General features: G+C 32.1%; 1 protein-coding gene across 2 annotated transcripts in view; it reads left to right on the forward strand.

Moving 5' to 3' along the window:
- Positions 1-1,198: 1,198 nt before the first annotated feature.
- The window catches only part of LOC106460295 (RNA pseudouridylate synthase domain-containing protein 3-like), a 28,049-nt gene continuing 13,498 nt past the window's right edge, over positions 1,199-15,749 (forward strand). The window contains exons 1-6 of one of the 2 annotated variants that reach the window (XM_013919986.2): positions 1,199-1,463; positions 2,384-2,600; positions 3,008-3,067; positions 6,117-6,258; positions 7,980-8,087; positions 13,076-13,166. In XM_013919986.2, the coding sequence (XP_013775440.1) occupies positions 2,390-2,600; positions 3,008-3,067; positions 6,117-6,258; positions 7,980-8,087; positions 13,076-13,166 (612 nt within the window). In that variant the 5' untranslated portion in view covers positions 1,199-1,463; positions 2,384-2,389. Of the gene's footprint in view, positions 1,469-2,376; positions 2,601-3,007; positions 3,068-6,116; positions 6,259-7,979; positions 8,088-13,075; positions 13,167-15,749 lie in introns of both variants that reach the window. The other variant, XM_022386993.1, reaches the window with a different exon arrangement.

Genomic DNA, 15,749 nt, shown 5'->3' on the forward strand with positions numbered 1-15,749 from the left:
TTGGTGTATTAGTTGATCGGTCTTTAAAGCCACCCAAGCAGTGTGCTGTTGCTAGTAGTAGGGCAAATGGGATTTTAGGTTGTATTTGCAGAAATATTGAAAACAAGTATAAAGAGTTTATAATTTCATTGTACAGGTCTGGTTAGGCAGCATTTGAAATATTGTATTCAGTTGTGGGCTTTTTATTTTAGGAAGGACATTGAATTGTTGGAAAGGGTTCAGAGAAAGGTTACTAGAATGGTGCCTGGGATGGAGGGGTTGTTATACGTGGAGAGGCTGAAAACTCTCAAATTGTTTTCTCTTGAAAAAAGTTAGAGGGGATCTAATTGAGGGGTTTAAGATTGTAAAGTAATTGATAGTGTTGATGTATCATCTTTTTTCATACTTAATAGTGAGAACAGTAGAACTAGGGGACACAAGTATACATTTTGGCAGGGCATACATATATAGGAGTCATCTTCAGTTTTATTTTTCTAACAGGGTGGTTGGCCTTTGGAATTGGTTGCTTTCGGATGTTGTGGAGGGAGTAAATTTAAGTGAGTTTAAGAGAAAGCTTGATAACTATATGAATGATAAGGGCTGGCTTTAAGATTTTTTAAATTTTATTTATCAATAGTTTTAGTTTAGTTTAGAGGATGGAACAGTCGATATGGACCAATATGTCCCATGTTGTCCCAAAACGTTATGTTACATGTTATCTTCAGTTTCGAGTATTTAAAGAAAGAACAGAAAATAAACTTTGATCGTTGAATATGAGGTGGACTTAAAACAAATCGAATAACATCTTTAGAGTCCTGTTAGTGTATCTGGCAAATATCGATACACCTGACATTTCAGAAAACCCCTCAATCCACAAAGCTGCTAGGATCAAATATAGTAATTTAGGGGGAAAAGCAAACGAAAAATGACAGCCTGTAATCCTACCACCAAAACGCTGTTGAAGCAATAGATCCTCTATGTGAGGTGGAGGCCGATTTGTTTAAATGACATTTTATCGAAGCTATAGTTATCTTGCAACTATCGGGAATGTTAAAATAGTCAATACAATGAACTTTGCATGTTTCTCGTATCATATGCTGCAACTTGTGTGATAATAATGACATTAAATTAGCTTGTACATAACTCTGAATTTTCTTACTTGATAATATTTTGTAATCGTCATAAATTATCATTATTAAACGAATAATGTATTGACATCACAAGAGGTCACCCCACACACACACACATTATCACGCAGAGTTAGAACTTAGAGTGTAATGTGATTTAGGAAATAATTTCGTAACAAATAACTAATATAACTTTTATAAGAAGTTAAATAATTCCACTGACATTTCTGTGCGACTACAAAGATAGTGATCTGTTACTTTATTACTTAGTGTGTTATGTTACACCTATGAATTTAAACTTGTGGTCGTGAGGTCCAAAGTGGAACTGGAACTACCAACTACAACTTACACTTACAAGTACAATTACTCACTGAATTAGTTTTAATTTAATTTTGAAAATAGTTATATAGTATTAACGAGAGTTAGATATACTCGTTAATTGACTGTAATAAGGTTCTAGCATCTAATTCTAAGCATAATAAAAATTATTTGTTTCATAGAATAACAATGCAGTATCATGATGGGAAAAAAATTATACTGGTTGAGTTAGAATATCACACTACTGACATCACTGTATTCATTTTATTGGCGTATATTGGTAATTAGTGTATCAATATCACTACTGTGATAGTATCACTATAATACTATTGACATCACCGTAGTTGCAGCACTTTACCACTCGCTAGAATTTTACTTTATCAAAAGTCTCACTCAAATAAGTTTCTGATATTTGGCAGATTTGTGATGTTAATGTAATTTGTATGAGAGAGAGAGACTGGGTTTGATTTCATTATATTTTAATATGATAAATCCAATCTAATGCAAACATTTAGAACAATTAATTAAAGCAGACTTAGGCCTGGAAGGCTGGGTTAATTCGAAAATTTTACAATTACGTTTCTTTCATTTATATTGGCCATCCACATAATCATAGATCAATAGGTGCCCAAGTAGGAAGAAACTTTTAGGGGTGAATTTTGCATTTGTGTGAAGTTTTGTTTGTATGCATGTGTTTTTTTATATTATTTTTCTGTTTCCTAACAGTTTTGGTAGTTTCTTTTCATTGGTGATTTGTTACATGACAAATCTTGCATAAATACATATTGGGAAATATGTTTAAACTAATTACAAGGCCACATTAAGTTTTATAAAAAACTAGAATGACTATTTTCAAAATTACATTACCAAAGTAGAGCAAGTATGATACAGAAGTATTTTAATTGCAAATAGATGTAATTTTCACATTTTGAAGTTTTGTATTTAACTTGTTTTTACAGTTAAACATGTGGACACCCATCAAACTTCAGAAAAATGTTTTGTGTAAATTCTTATGGAATACACAACGGTGCATATCTGTAAAAAGAAACAAACTTAAGGATGCAGAAGGATGTATCACTAGTCTACCAAGTAACCATTGTTATACAAACTTGTATCCTTGGAAGCATAAAGATGAGTTTATTGAATATATGGTGAAAAGCATTGTTTATAACAACGGTAATTGTTATTAATACTTGAAACTTAGAAAGATGTTGGTGTCATTAAAAAAATGCAATGTGCAGAGTATGAGAGTTATATAAATTAGTCACAAAATTCAACTTAAAAATTACAAAAAAGTATATTAAGCTTTTCCAATAATGATAAAAATATCTAGTGTGTGGTAGTTTTTGTTACTGACCTGTATAACTAGGCAGATGAGATATGAAATTTCATAAAATTGTGTTTTTATTGTCCAAATGTACTAATGCACAAAATTTAGCAATTTTATAAACAAATTTTTATTTGCATTTTAAATTTAACTGTTTTTAATACTAGTACCATTAGTAAATGGTTAATGACATTATTAGTTGTAAAATTAGAAATTTATAAAGGCCCTTTTATATGAGTATTTATTTCTATTCTAGATGGTCTAATTGTGGTTAATAAACCTTATGGTGTACCAATCTATAAGCATAATGTTCAAGGTGAGTTTATTTCTTTTTATTATGAGCATACATTACTGGGTGCTACTATAGCGTGCAGTCTACACAAATACTATCATCATCACCATTTTAACATTCGTTTATTTGCAATTGGTACCAGTTATTATAAATAATGCCTTTAAACTAATAAAATACAAAATAGCATTACATAACATTTTTGGGACAAATATAATCGGAATGAAATAAGTTCCAACAATCAAAACTAGTGCAATTATAACCTAAATGTAAGGTACTCTTTTGGAACACACTAATTATTAAATTATTATTATTTGCTGAACAAAAACATGGATAGATATTAATCATTTAGCAAGAAATTGTTTTAGTGAATCATTAAAATGGTATCTGTGTAGACCGCATGGATACAGTAGCACCCATTACTGTTATTGATGCTGTTGTCACATGCATTTCTTACCCTTTGCAGTTAATACTTTGGCCACTAAATATTATATATCTTGTATATGTTCTTAGCAGCTTAGAAATTGCCAAACATTTAGTAATATTATTGATGAAATATGTATAATTACACCTTGAGGATAAATCAATATTTTTAAAAACAGCTATAGCTTGATTAAATATAAAAGTACAAAAACTGTATATCTTGCTATATGGAAAATAGTAAAGGAGTCAACATAATGGTCAAATGATCAACATGCAATTCCTGTTGTAGGTTATTTGCTTAAAAACTTTTTTGTAACTTATTGAACCAAAATATAAGAGTTTTTTACATAAATATGATTACATGTAAAAGTTCATTGGTTAAAAATATCAAGGCCCAGCATAACCAGGTGGTTAGGGTGCTTGAATAGCAATCAGAGGGTCGTGGGTTCAAATTCCCGTCCCATCAAACATGCTCATCTATGGGGGCATTATAATGTGACGGTCAATCCAGCTATTCATTGGTAAAAGAGTAGCCCAAGAGTTGATTGTGGGTGGTGATAACTAGCTGCCTTCCCTCTAGTTTTTCACAGCTAACTTAGGAATGGCTAGTGCAGATAGCCATCATGTAGCTTTGCTTGAAATTCAAAACAAACCAAACAAAAAAATATCAAACTAAATCACCAAAGCATACAAAACCAATAATAGGATTTTCATGTATTTTAGACAGCAAATGAGAGACCATGTAGGAAAAAAACATGAGGAAATGGGAAAAAAAAATGTTAAAGCTATATTATGTTGTATAGATTTAATTTTAATAAAAACATATGGAATTGTTAACTAATAAAAATGGACTTTTGAAATAAATGTGACAACCATTGGGTTTCTGTAAAACATTGATTAGCAATGTGTGAAATTAAAAAATAAATATTTTACTTAATTCTACATTTAATTGTCTTTTTAGTTTTCAGTTTCATTTTTATTTTTGACTCAAGACAAGGTGTAAGAGTAATAATCAGTCAAATTATTACAATTAGTCAAATGTTAGATTGTAAAATATTAAAGTAAATAAAATACCCAAATAACATAGTGTTAAAGGCATTATCGGGGCTTAACAGAATCACCAGCCTTTTTATGTACTGATGAAGTACATTACTGCACAACTTTATACATATAATCAATAATTAACTATTGTTTCCAATATTAGAACAACAATAGAAACAAAAGCCATATCTAAGAAATGGTTGAGTATATTATTTTGAAATAATTTTTAAGTCTCACCACATTATCACAGTCCATGTTGTCACATCTGGTTATGCTCTATCTGATGACTGTGCATTTTGAAAATAGCCTTGCAGCTTGGTTTCCATTGCAAAGGGCTCTATTTTAAGACTGTCATGTACAGAGCATGCACTTCATCCCTACTGCTTTCCAAAGTCTTTGTATTGTAGGAGGATGATGGTTTTCTAGTGACCATATCAACAATCTGATCTTACAGAAATCCATAGGAGTTGCATCTGGTGAGTCTGCATGTGTAATAGCATGAATACCCTTTTCGTTCTCCATTGGAAGTTTATGAAAGTTGAACATTTATGTTGTGAAAGCAACTTGTGTCACCTTGCCAACTTGAGATCCTTTTTGATTATATTGTACACTGTTGCTTGTGGCACATGGATGGCTTTTGTCACTTGTTACAAGATACACATTTTTTACCATGGCTGAGGTATGACTTGTTGTAAGTCTCCTTCTGGATGGAACTGTGCCCCAATTTGATTCATATTAATTTGTTTTCCAATGCCATTAATTACGAGGGATATCCTATTCTTAAAAACCTAGTTCCTTTATCTAAACACATATTTATTATCTGAGTGTATGAATGTTTCACATTGCAAAAGGGCTGTTACATACTAATTCTAAAAGCAATAAACTTTTGGTGGCACATTCTATGTAGCCAATGCCAAACAATGTGAAACTCTTGTTCTGACACATTCCATTCCATCTTAACTTTATATTGGCTATCAATTTTCACATGACTTGCTGATTTTGTGTATTCCAAATTGTTTTAATATAATGTACTCAACTCTAGCTCTGTATATAGCAGACTCATTGGCTTAAAACATACATTGTGTAGTCACATTTGGTAGCTCAATAAAATGTATTATGTTAGCTGCACAAAAAAAAGGTGTAACAATTGATTCATCATTAAGATTTACTATTGTATGTAAAATATAATTTTAGTTTCTATTTGAAGTACACAGTGTCTAAACAGTTTTGCACTAGAGAAGAAAAAGATGTATAGAACAATTTTTATCTTTAACTACCTAGATCACGTAATTAATAGACAATTTATTCACTTTATTTCAAACTTTGTATAAAATAAATCACTATGAATTTTTACATGATCATTCAATTGTGTAAGCATTCTTGTCTGTGTAAGCAATATGCTTTGATTAGGAATTAATGATAATTAGAAAATTATTTTTCATAATTGCTAAATATTATTATGTTTATATAATGGAAAAAAATATTACTTGAGTGTAAGAAAACAACATATTATGTATCAAATAATTTTGGAATAGTCTGTAACTTGTTTGCATTCAGCAAAATTATTATGATTCAGAAATTTAGATATTTTCTTCTGTATTTTCTATTAAAGCTAATGAAAATAAAAGCACAGTAACTCAGACTGTGCTCAGCTCATCTCAAGTAGAATGTCCATATGTTCTTGAAGATGCACTAGAAGCTTTAAAAAGTCACTTACAATATACAGATTTGAAAATTGTTAAGTCAGCAGAAAGGTAAATGTTTAACATTATTTTAAAGTTTCTGTGAATTGTATTTATTTATGTACTGACTCTTAGTTCAAAATATCAGTTTTTATAGCAATTTCAGAAAATATTATTTATTGTAACTGAGTCTGTCCGAAGAGCTCTTGTATTGTTTTTTTTTTCCTTACAATATCTACAGTATTCAAGTCTTGTGCATTGTAGAGCATTAACAGAAAAATAACCTATGCACACTTGAAATCTCTCTTGTTTTGTTTTTACTAGAGCTAATCTGGGTTCATTTGACTCTGGATAAAAGTAAGATAATCAAACATTTGCTTGTTATCAGTTTGCCAAAAAATCAACAACAACAAGAACAAAAAAAGGTATAAAAATTTAAAAAAAAGTCATAAGACATTAATTTTTCTTTTGTAATTTATTGCTATAAGCATATTCTAATGTGCTTTAGAAGTTTGAATGACATTGTTCAGAAATTTTACTTACTTTTATAAAAATTTGAAGCAACAAAAATAAATGAAGTAGTTTTTAACTTTTATTCTTTTTTAGAGTTTTGTCTTTTGTATAGTTGAATTATCTTTTTTTTTTAGTAATTACAGTATATTTACTTCATTGTTATGTTAATTTCTCATGCTTTGAATGTTTCTTCTTTGTGAAAATTCCTTTTTTTAACAAAAGTTAGAAGTCTAAAATCATGAGTATGAAGAAAACATATTTTTGTGATATTTCTTTTATTTAAATATTCTGGGATATTATCAGCATTATTAACACAAGTGAGTGGATGATAAGCAAAACTTGATTAACTTCTGTCATAACTTGTAAATATCGATATACACTGTTAACTTCTTTATGTCCTTTTTGTAGTATGTAAAAAATGATAAAATAAAAGTTTCTATGTTCCTAATTATATATATATTTTTTAAATTTATTATTCTTTGGGTACATATAATTTTGTAAACATATTTAATTTCAAGACTTTAAAGGTGTTCTGTAGCAATGGGTAACAGATTTTATGCCGTTATACATCAATCACAAATGGTTGAAATCACAAATAAAAGCAGTTTTTGCTTGAGAGCATTCTAAAGTTAGGTTACACAAAGATATTACAAATGAATATGTGAATATATGTATGAATAATGCATTTAGTGATTGAGGTAGTTTTTCTAGTGTTGTAGTTTAAGGTTTGCCAGTTTGGTCAACAATGGCCAGTCAAGATGGAAAGATGTGCTGGCTCCGAGTTACTGCAAATAGGGTACTCATAAAATAATACAAATTACATTTTCATTTGAGCTATTTTAGCTTGTATATGTATTTTCCTTCATGCTTAAAGTTTCTCCTAAAAATTACAGATTAATGCATGGCAGAGATGTGATAGGTTTATCTTTTGATTCAACCCAGTTTGTAGTACATTGTGTAGCAAGTTATTTTTTGGATTTTTGACCTGTGTACGCTGTATGAGGATGTCAAAGAGTTGAAGGATCCTTCATTACAAGTGTTCACAAAAGTGGTAGAATTTTCTCAGATGTTAAAATTTCTATAATAGTTTTAATAGAGTATTAACACCTTTAGCAATCTGTTTGATAGTGTGTGTTATAAAAATTTATATTAAACTTTCAAATTGTTCTGTACCTTCTGTTTACTTCTTTTTCACATTATAACTTTTTTATCAATTTTAGTGTAGCTTCCAACTAGAATTTGTAGGTGTAACAGTATTATAGCTTTATTTAAATTTTCAGGTATATGAGTGGTATCGTTTTACTGGCAGCCACTGAAAAAGTGGCCCAGAAGATAAGGAAAGCCATAACAAGTAGTAAGACCAGAAAGCAACCTTTCATGAATTATTGGCAAGTTTTTCTGTTTTTATTGTATGTTTAAATTATTCAAAATAATTATGTAAAAAAAAACTTCGTAGAGGAAGACTTTAGAAAACACGTGAAATTAAACTGTTATAGAAAACTATTTTTAAAAATTGTTATGTTAATCAGAATTTTTTTCCAAAATGTAATTTTAGACACAAAAATCAGAATTATTAAAGAGTTAAATTGTAGTCCCACAAATGTCAAATTTTTTACCCACCAAATTCCAAGCCCCATGAACTCCAAATTTTTGCTCACTGGTGAGGAGGAATGTAAAAAAAAAACATTAACACAATATTAGTTGAACACAATCACATTGTGACGTGTAGGTATTAAAACATTTTCTTCCTTTGCAATTTGTAAGTTTGTCAATGGTTTAATATATCATTAATGTACTTCTTTGTAAGCTAACCAGGAAAACTAGTTTTTTTGTGATGCAGTATTTCTATAATAATAAAACTTTAACATTAAGTATAAAATAAATGATTAAGTGTCCATAGTTATGTAAATTTTTTGTGTTGTTATGATACTTCAAATGTAAGTATCTTCTCCTTTTTTAAAACAATTATGAAACCATTATTTGACAACACTATGTATGTATGTCTCCTTATAACTGGCAAACTGCTGGACCAATTGTCACCAAACCTGCCATGTACCCTTAGGGCCCTCCAAAAACAACATGGGGTGGCATTGGGATCTTCCATATGCATTGTGTTTGCTTATTACTGGTGAACTACTGGACTGATTGCTACCAAATCTGGCATGTACGTTTAGATTCTACCATGGAGGATTACACAGTGGTTGGCATTTAGTTTTGATCCCTCCTGTGACACCCTCTTAGGCCCATATGACTTCCCCATGCATGTCAGCTAATATTTTTAAATTGGTTACCCTATACTAATGTTACTTCTTAAACTTAAATAAGTTAAAATGTTCTTATTACTTATAAAACAATTCTTAATGTAATTAAAGAATTAGAGGTAAATATATCAAATTTTTATTTATATTGTGGTTGTATTTTTATTTCTTTATATTGTCACTTATTTTAAGCTTTTTTGTTTGCAAGAGGAAGTGCCCCTAATTTCATCCACACTGTATAAATACTTTCTGTGAAGGACTAACATAATTTCTGCTTGGTAATGCTCGTAATGTTTCTCAAAACAGATTATGTAAATAAAACCAATCTGTAAAAATATATACCGTGTGACAATGCAATACATAATTAGTTTAACCCAACAGAGTTTAATAGGAATTAATGTGATGTATCATTGCTATTATACTTGACAGCATCAAGTATTAGTCCCTGCATTGTTTTAGAACACAATCCTATTTTTGCTTTGAATGACCAAACTATGTGTATGCTACTTACAACTTGTACAGTGATGCACCATTGCAGCTTAGCTTAGGATTACTTACTTTTACGAGAACCATAAAGTTTTTCATATATTTGCTGGTGGTTATTAGTTAATGACACATGGAAGTTATATCTTTATTGCATTAAAGCTGACAGTTATTTACTATTGTGACTTATTTCGTGTTGTTGCCCAAGTCTAAGTGTTTCGATTTTAATTAAATCAAAATCAGAAGATCTACAAGTGAGAAACTTCTGAATAAATGATATTGGGTTGTGTGTGTGTGTGTGTGTGTGTGAGAGAGAGAGAGATAGGTAACATTCGGATATAATAAAAAGACATGTCTCCAGGTTTGTTGAACTGACTAAAATGGACTAAACTGATTTATTCAAAATATAACAACACATTTCTAGAAGTATAACCTCAGCACCATCAAGAGAAAGAGTACATTTTCTGATAGAAACAGTTTTGCTCCAAATATTACGTAACATAATTTTGTTTCTTCATTTCCAAATTGTTGCATTTACAAATTTTGCTTTGTCTCTGTTTAATTATTCATGTAATTCATTAGTGTCCACTTATCATATTTGATGTACTTAAGTGTATCTAGACTTTGACTAAAACAGTTGCATAGTTATTCTTATTCATTTTTAATCTGGTTACAAACCAGAAATGAGAGAAAGATGGAAAGAACAGAAGCAAATATTTCTAAGAAATTTGCCTATCAGGAGAATCCATATAATTTAAAGTACTTACATTTGAAATTACCTTCTACTGATTTTACTGAACATTAATTACTGTAATTTTTATTACAACTCCAGTCCAAGATCTGTGAGATCTTTCTAAAAGTTATGATAATCTGTATACAAATCTGAAACAAATAATCGTGAAAATGTCTGTAGACTTAAAGCAGTCTGTATCTGATAACCAGGACCAAACCAGGTGGAGAAAACTCTTGAACATTGTTCATAGTTGCCATGTTCATTCATTGGTTATCAGTCATCTTACCACCTTCTGATGTATCTTCTACAGGTCTAGCTTTACTCAACAGCCCTTTTCCGCTATCCCATATAATTATCACAAACTATCTTTACATGTGCTTGGAAATGTGACACTCACAGGTAGTAAACAAAGTAATATAGAATATTAATATAGTTATGAATTTTTGGGTAATAACAAGAAAAATATTCACTCTAAAATATCACAATCACTTCATCACTTGTGAAAAATCTTTGATGCTTGGCTTACCTTCTGAACTAGACACTTACCCATACTAATATTTTTAATAAAATAATTCATTTATTGCCTAGTGACAAGGTAATATTCAGTGAAAGACATCACAGAGTACTCTCTCTCTTACCATAATACACAGTGTCATTAATAATTCTGATATTGAGAAGTATCGTACTGTGGGATTTCACAAAAACTTAAAGTAACCATATTTATGCTATTATCTGCTTTCTTTCCATTTTCATTTCACCAGTGTTAAACCACTATTTTCTGTCATATAAGAATGATGAACATTCAGAATACATTATTTTAATTTTTAGAACTTGGTAGATTATCCAGTTACCACAGCCTTAGCTTTCATTAGCCTTTGAACCTTTAGTGAGTTATGGTCACATGTGTTTTTATACTACATTTAGAAACTCATTTCCAAATGTTGTGAAAACTGCCTGGCTCTCAGTGAGCTCTGACAAAGATGTTTATAATCCTAGCTCTTTGGTAGCTGAAGTTTTCACTGCCTTTGTAAACTAAACTCACTTGAATTCTTTCATGAACAGACATTTGTATTTCGAAGAGCCAGAAAAAAATTGGACAAAAATCAAAAGTGTTACATTTGAGTGATTATTTGTATATTTATATTTTCAATCCTCTTAACCCAATTTTTGGATGTTGTCATTGAAATGGAAGAATCTCAAAATGATCACAAACCTGTTTTGTCATGACTTGTTGAAACAGTGAGTATAGTTTTTACAGGTAAATTTAACCAGTATTTTTCATATGTAGGTCTTTTGATTAAACCCATTAAGAGAATTAACCATAGGAACTCATGCATTTCATCACAATCTTGCTGGTGAGCATGATCTCATACTGGTTATTCTTTTTCAAAGACTGGTTAGCATCCATATTCTTCTGTTCAACTATGTAATCCATAAAGGCATCCCCTATAAAATATTTGAAGAAATGAATGATTCAAACATATTCATTGTGTCAACCAGAACACTGAAAAGCTTGTATATCTGGTTTTCTCATTAGTGGCCTTCTCCACTGAAATTCCATTACTGGCATTGCTTAATTTATACTATTTTTTAGGTTACTGGCTCCTCTTTCTTCCACATTTTCACCAATATTGACATCCAAATGTTTTTCTTTTATTTTGTCATTTTCTTGAGAGTCGTCACAATCATGCAAAACCATCTGCACTACCAGTACAATCATATGTCCTTTTGAAATACCATCAGCACATTTTTGTCACCTTCAGTACTTCATTTCCTTCTGTAGGAAGAACAAACAAACCCTCTGGTCTTTAGTTCAAAATTATCAGTACAATCATATGTCCCTTTGAAATATCGTCAGCACATTTTTGTCACCTTTAGTACTTCATCTCCTTCAGTAGGAAGAACAAACAAACCCTCTGGTCTGTAGTTCAAAATTAGGGTTGGTGGCAGATAGCCTTAATAGCTTTGCCATAAATACAAATACGAGTATGTCAGAAATTCATTTTTTCAATTAATCACATATTTAAAGCAGAATAAGTAAAGCAGTTAAAGTATTAACTAATTTTGATGTTTATTATTAAACAGTATTAATATTTCGTCAAATATTTAAGTAATATATATGTATTTAAGCAGAAAAAGTAGAGAAATTTTACATTAATTCCAGTAAGTTCATCATATAAAGCAAGTCATAGCCATCTTTTTCTGCAGAGTTTAGCATAGTTATCCTTCTAGGTCCAACAATTTTTTCATCACTTATAATACATATATATTTGTATATTTGACAACATTTATCAAAACTGGGAGTATTTCATATTATTTACTAGTCTACCATTGTTATTCAACTGAAATCAAATTTGTGACAAATTTTTCACAGCAGAAAACCACAGAGTTTCTTTGTCTTGCTGTTACTTGTCACTGAGTTAGACTGGTTTCAGTAATCTTGGACTTAGGCAAATCAAAGAACAAGACCATTCTTCTTAGGGGTGATTTGCAATTTATTATTTCTTTTTTTCAGATAGATGTATTAATGTAAATTACTTGTTGTCTGTGAAAGATATTAAAGTAGTTTTATTACCCAAAATGTAATTAACAGTTTTCAACTGATTATGAATGCTACGTGTAAATTGTGATGAAGTATTAAAATTAACAGTGCTGTCTCAATAAAATAACTTATTCATTCTTTAGCACCTTTAAAATAGTGATAAAAGAAAACACTTATGTGTTCATTAACTTGAAGTCTTTGGTCTGTGCATGTATTGTGAAGTACAAAGTAATTCAGTACCCTAACATAAATAAACTGAAATTTCCTGGTATTATGTAATATTGTTTTGTTTTGGGTTATTTAGTATTGTGAATCTTCTTGATTATGTTAGATTTCTTTACTGTGATGATTACATCATAGGGCAATCACTAAAGGTTATCCTGATCCAGCGATATTAGAAGAAAGGGTTGGAATTAAACTTATTGAAGTAGGACAAGAAAGCAACAAGCAGGTGAGACTTCACAGTACAAATTTTGAGAAAAATCTACAGTGTGATTTATTAAGAAACCTCCATATTCCAGTACAATAACTTAGCTCCACTCACAAAACAGCTTTTTTCGTTTTGTACTGTCCCTTATATGCCCAAAATGTTCACCTGCCACTAGCCTTTATACTCCCACTAATCTCCATGGGTTTTCCACATGGTATAGCTGCACAGTAGCATGCAAATAAACATGCGACAACCTTCCACCAATAGAAGTGCAACACACCCTCCTAGCACAGCTGACTCCCTCTATGCAGTAGAACCCAATCTTCACTTCTTGATTTGGAATGGCAGTGTCAGTCGTCATGCTTGCCGATTTTTTTTTATTTGGTATACAATGTTTTTAAACTTCGAAAGTTTGTAGGCTTTAAAATTTTCTTCACTAATTTTTTTGGATTTTCAAATCTTTTTTGCTTGGATTTGAAAAGCAACTTGGAATTAGTTTTTTCGTGTGCTTCAAGTGAATTTCATTTTGAATAATTTCTATGGATGATTTATTATGAATTCCTAAGTCTAATGTTATGAATTCAGACACTATTAATGACCCACAACCTAACATGATGGCTTCATGTCCAACATTATCAGCTGAGGATATTTTGACCCTTGTAAGAAGCAAGATGTTTTCCTTCATGTTGGTTGAGAGGTGTCTTGACCATCAACCACTTCTCCCCTACTTGGGGTAACTATAACAGGATGATAAGGATTTAAACAGCCTTTTTCCTCCCCCTTCCCTTGCTGTGCAGTCTAATTCTCACACTGTGGATGCACCACAATGTTTCTTCTCCATTTTTGAAGTTAGTTCCACAAGTATGTTCTGTTTTGTCTCCCATGTCTTATGAACTATTTTCCCTTCCCTTTTGACAGAAGCATCTACTGCTGCTATTTTGTCTTTCCTCCCTCACCAGACATCAGGGTCCACATTGAGTGGCTTGCTCAGCAATTGCATTCAGGGTCAGCATGCAGCATCCCCACGCATGGCAGAGGCTCATGCCTTGGTTTACCATTGTTTGGCATATTCTTTTCTGGATACTCAACATTTAGATTTGTGCCTTCATCTGAAATTGACATCTCTCCTTCATTATCTTTCTTCCATGCTTTTGTCTGAGGCTATCAGTTGTTCCCCTGTGGGGTTTTTGGTGGATGCCTGTTACCCCCTATTCTCCACATTGGCATACTTGTCCTCTTCAGACCTTTCCCTCCACACTTAGCTCCTTTGTTGTTGACATATCTTAGGTAGAGATGCTCTCTTAACTCCTGGGAGTCTCCCCTACCTCTTTGTTTGATTTATGCATGGCCCCCTTTTTCTGACAAATGGTTTTTGGGGGTCTTCCTGACTCTTGGAGTCAAGAGTGGAATCTGCCCATTTGAATACCTCCCTCTCCTCTATGTCATCACAATCTTCTCCTGCTCCTGTCTCATGGCCACCTCCTTCATCTCCCTTACTTCTTCCTTCCTCATGGGTTGCATCTTGACGATGTAGTATTGTTCACAGCTGACCTGCATGCCACCAACAATACAGGTGACTGTTCTGTTGGATCAAGTCCAGTAGGGGACAGATTTCTACTTTTTGCAAATGTCTGGGAGTCATTTACCACTGACCCTTGGGTTCTTATCAGGAGGAATCTCTCTTCATTTCCTTTCACACCTTCCCTTTCCCCCTTTCCTGGGGCCTTGAATTGATGGATTGTTAGGCTGCTTCGCTCACAATCTGTGGGTCACATGTTCAAATCCACATTCCAACAAACATGCTCATCCTTTCAGCCGTGGGGCATTATAACATGACAGTCAATCCCACAATTCTTTGGTAACGAGTAGCCCAAATGTTAGTGGAGTGTGATGATGGCTAGCTGCATTCCCTCTAGTCTTTTACTGCTAAATTAGGGATAGTTAGTTTAGATAGCCCTCATGTAACTTTGCATAAAATTCAAACCAAACCCTCTTTCCTGTTCTTTTCCACCCTCCTTGGGATCCTCTATTTAGCCAGTGTCTTTCCAAGGAAGTTCAGGATCTTCTACTCAAGGGTGCTATAGAACCAGTAGTTCCTACTGTTCTGGGTTTCTATTCTCATCTTTTTGTAGTCCCCAAGAAGACCAAGGATTGGCATCCTATTATCGATTTCTCCCATCTGAATCACTATTTGGAAGTTCCTCGGTTCATCAAGGAGTCTTTCCTGTCTCTTTGAGGCTTTTACTCCAGGTCTTTGAATGATGAAGTTCAATCTGTCAGATGCTTACCTCCATTTTCCTATTTCCCTAGCATCCCATCATTATCTTCATTTTGTCCACAGGGACTGTACATATCAGTTTTGAGCTGGCCTTGGATCCCTACATTTTTTCTTGGGTAGTCAAAGCCTTCATCTGACCTTTTCTTTCACAGAGGCTTTGTTTCCATCATTACATGGATGACTAGCTACTTCTAGCTCCTTCACTTTCAGCCTCTTCCATCAACATACAGTTTCTTCTCAAGGAAGCTGCACAGGTGGGTTGGCTGTTCAAGTGGAGAAGCATGTTCTCACACTGACTCAGTACCTCATTTATCTTGGGGTATTCT

Source organism: Limulus polyphemus, unplaced genomic scaffold (genome assembly GCF_000517525.1).
Source record: "Limulus polyphemus unplaced genomic scaffold, Limulus_polyphemus-2.1.2 Scaffold744, whole genome shotgun sequence".
NCBI lineage: Eukaryota > Metazoa > Arthropoda > Merostomata > Xiphosura > Limulidae > Limulus > Limulus polyphemus.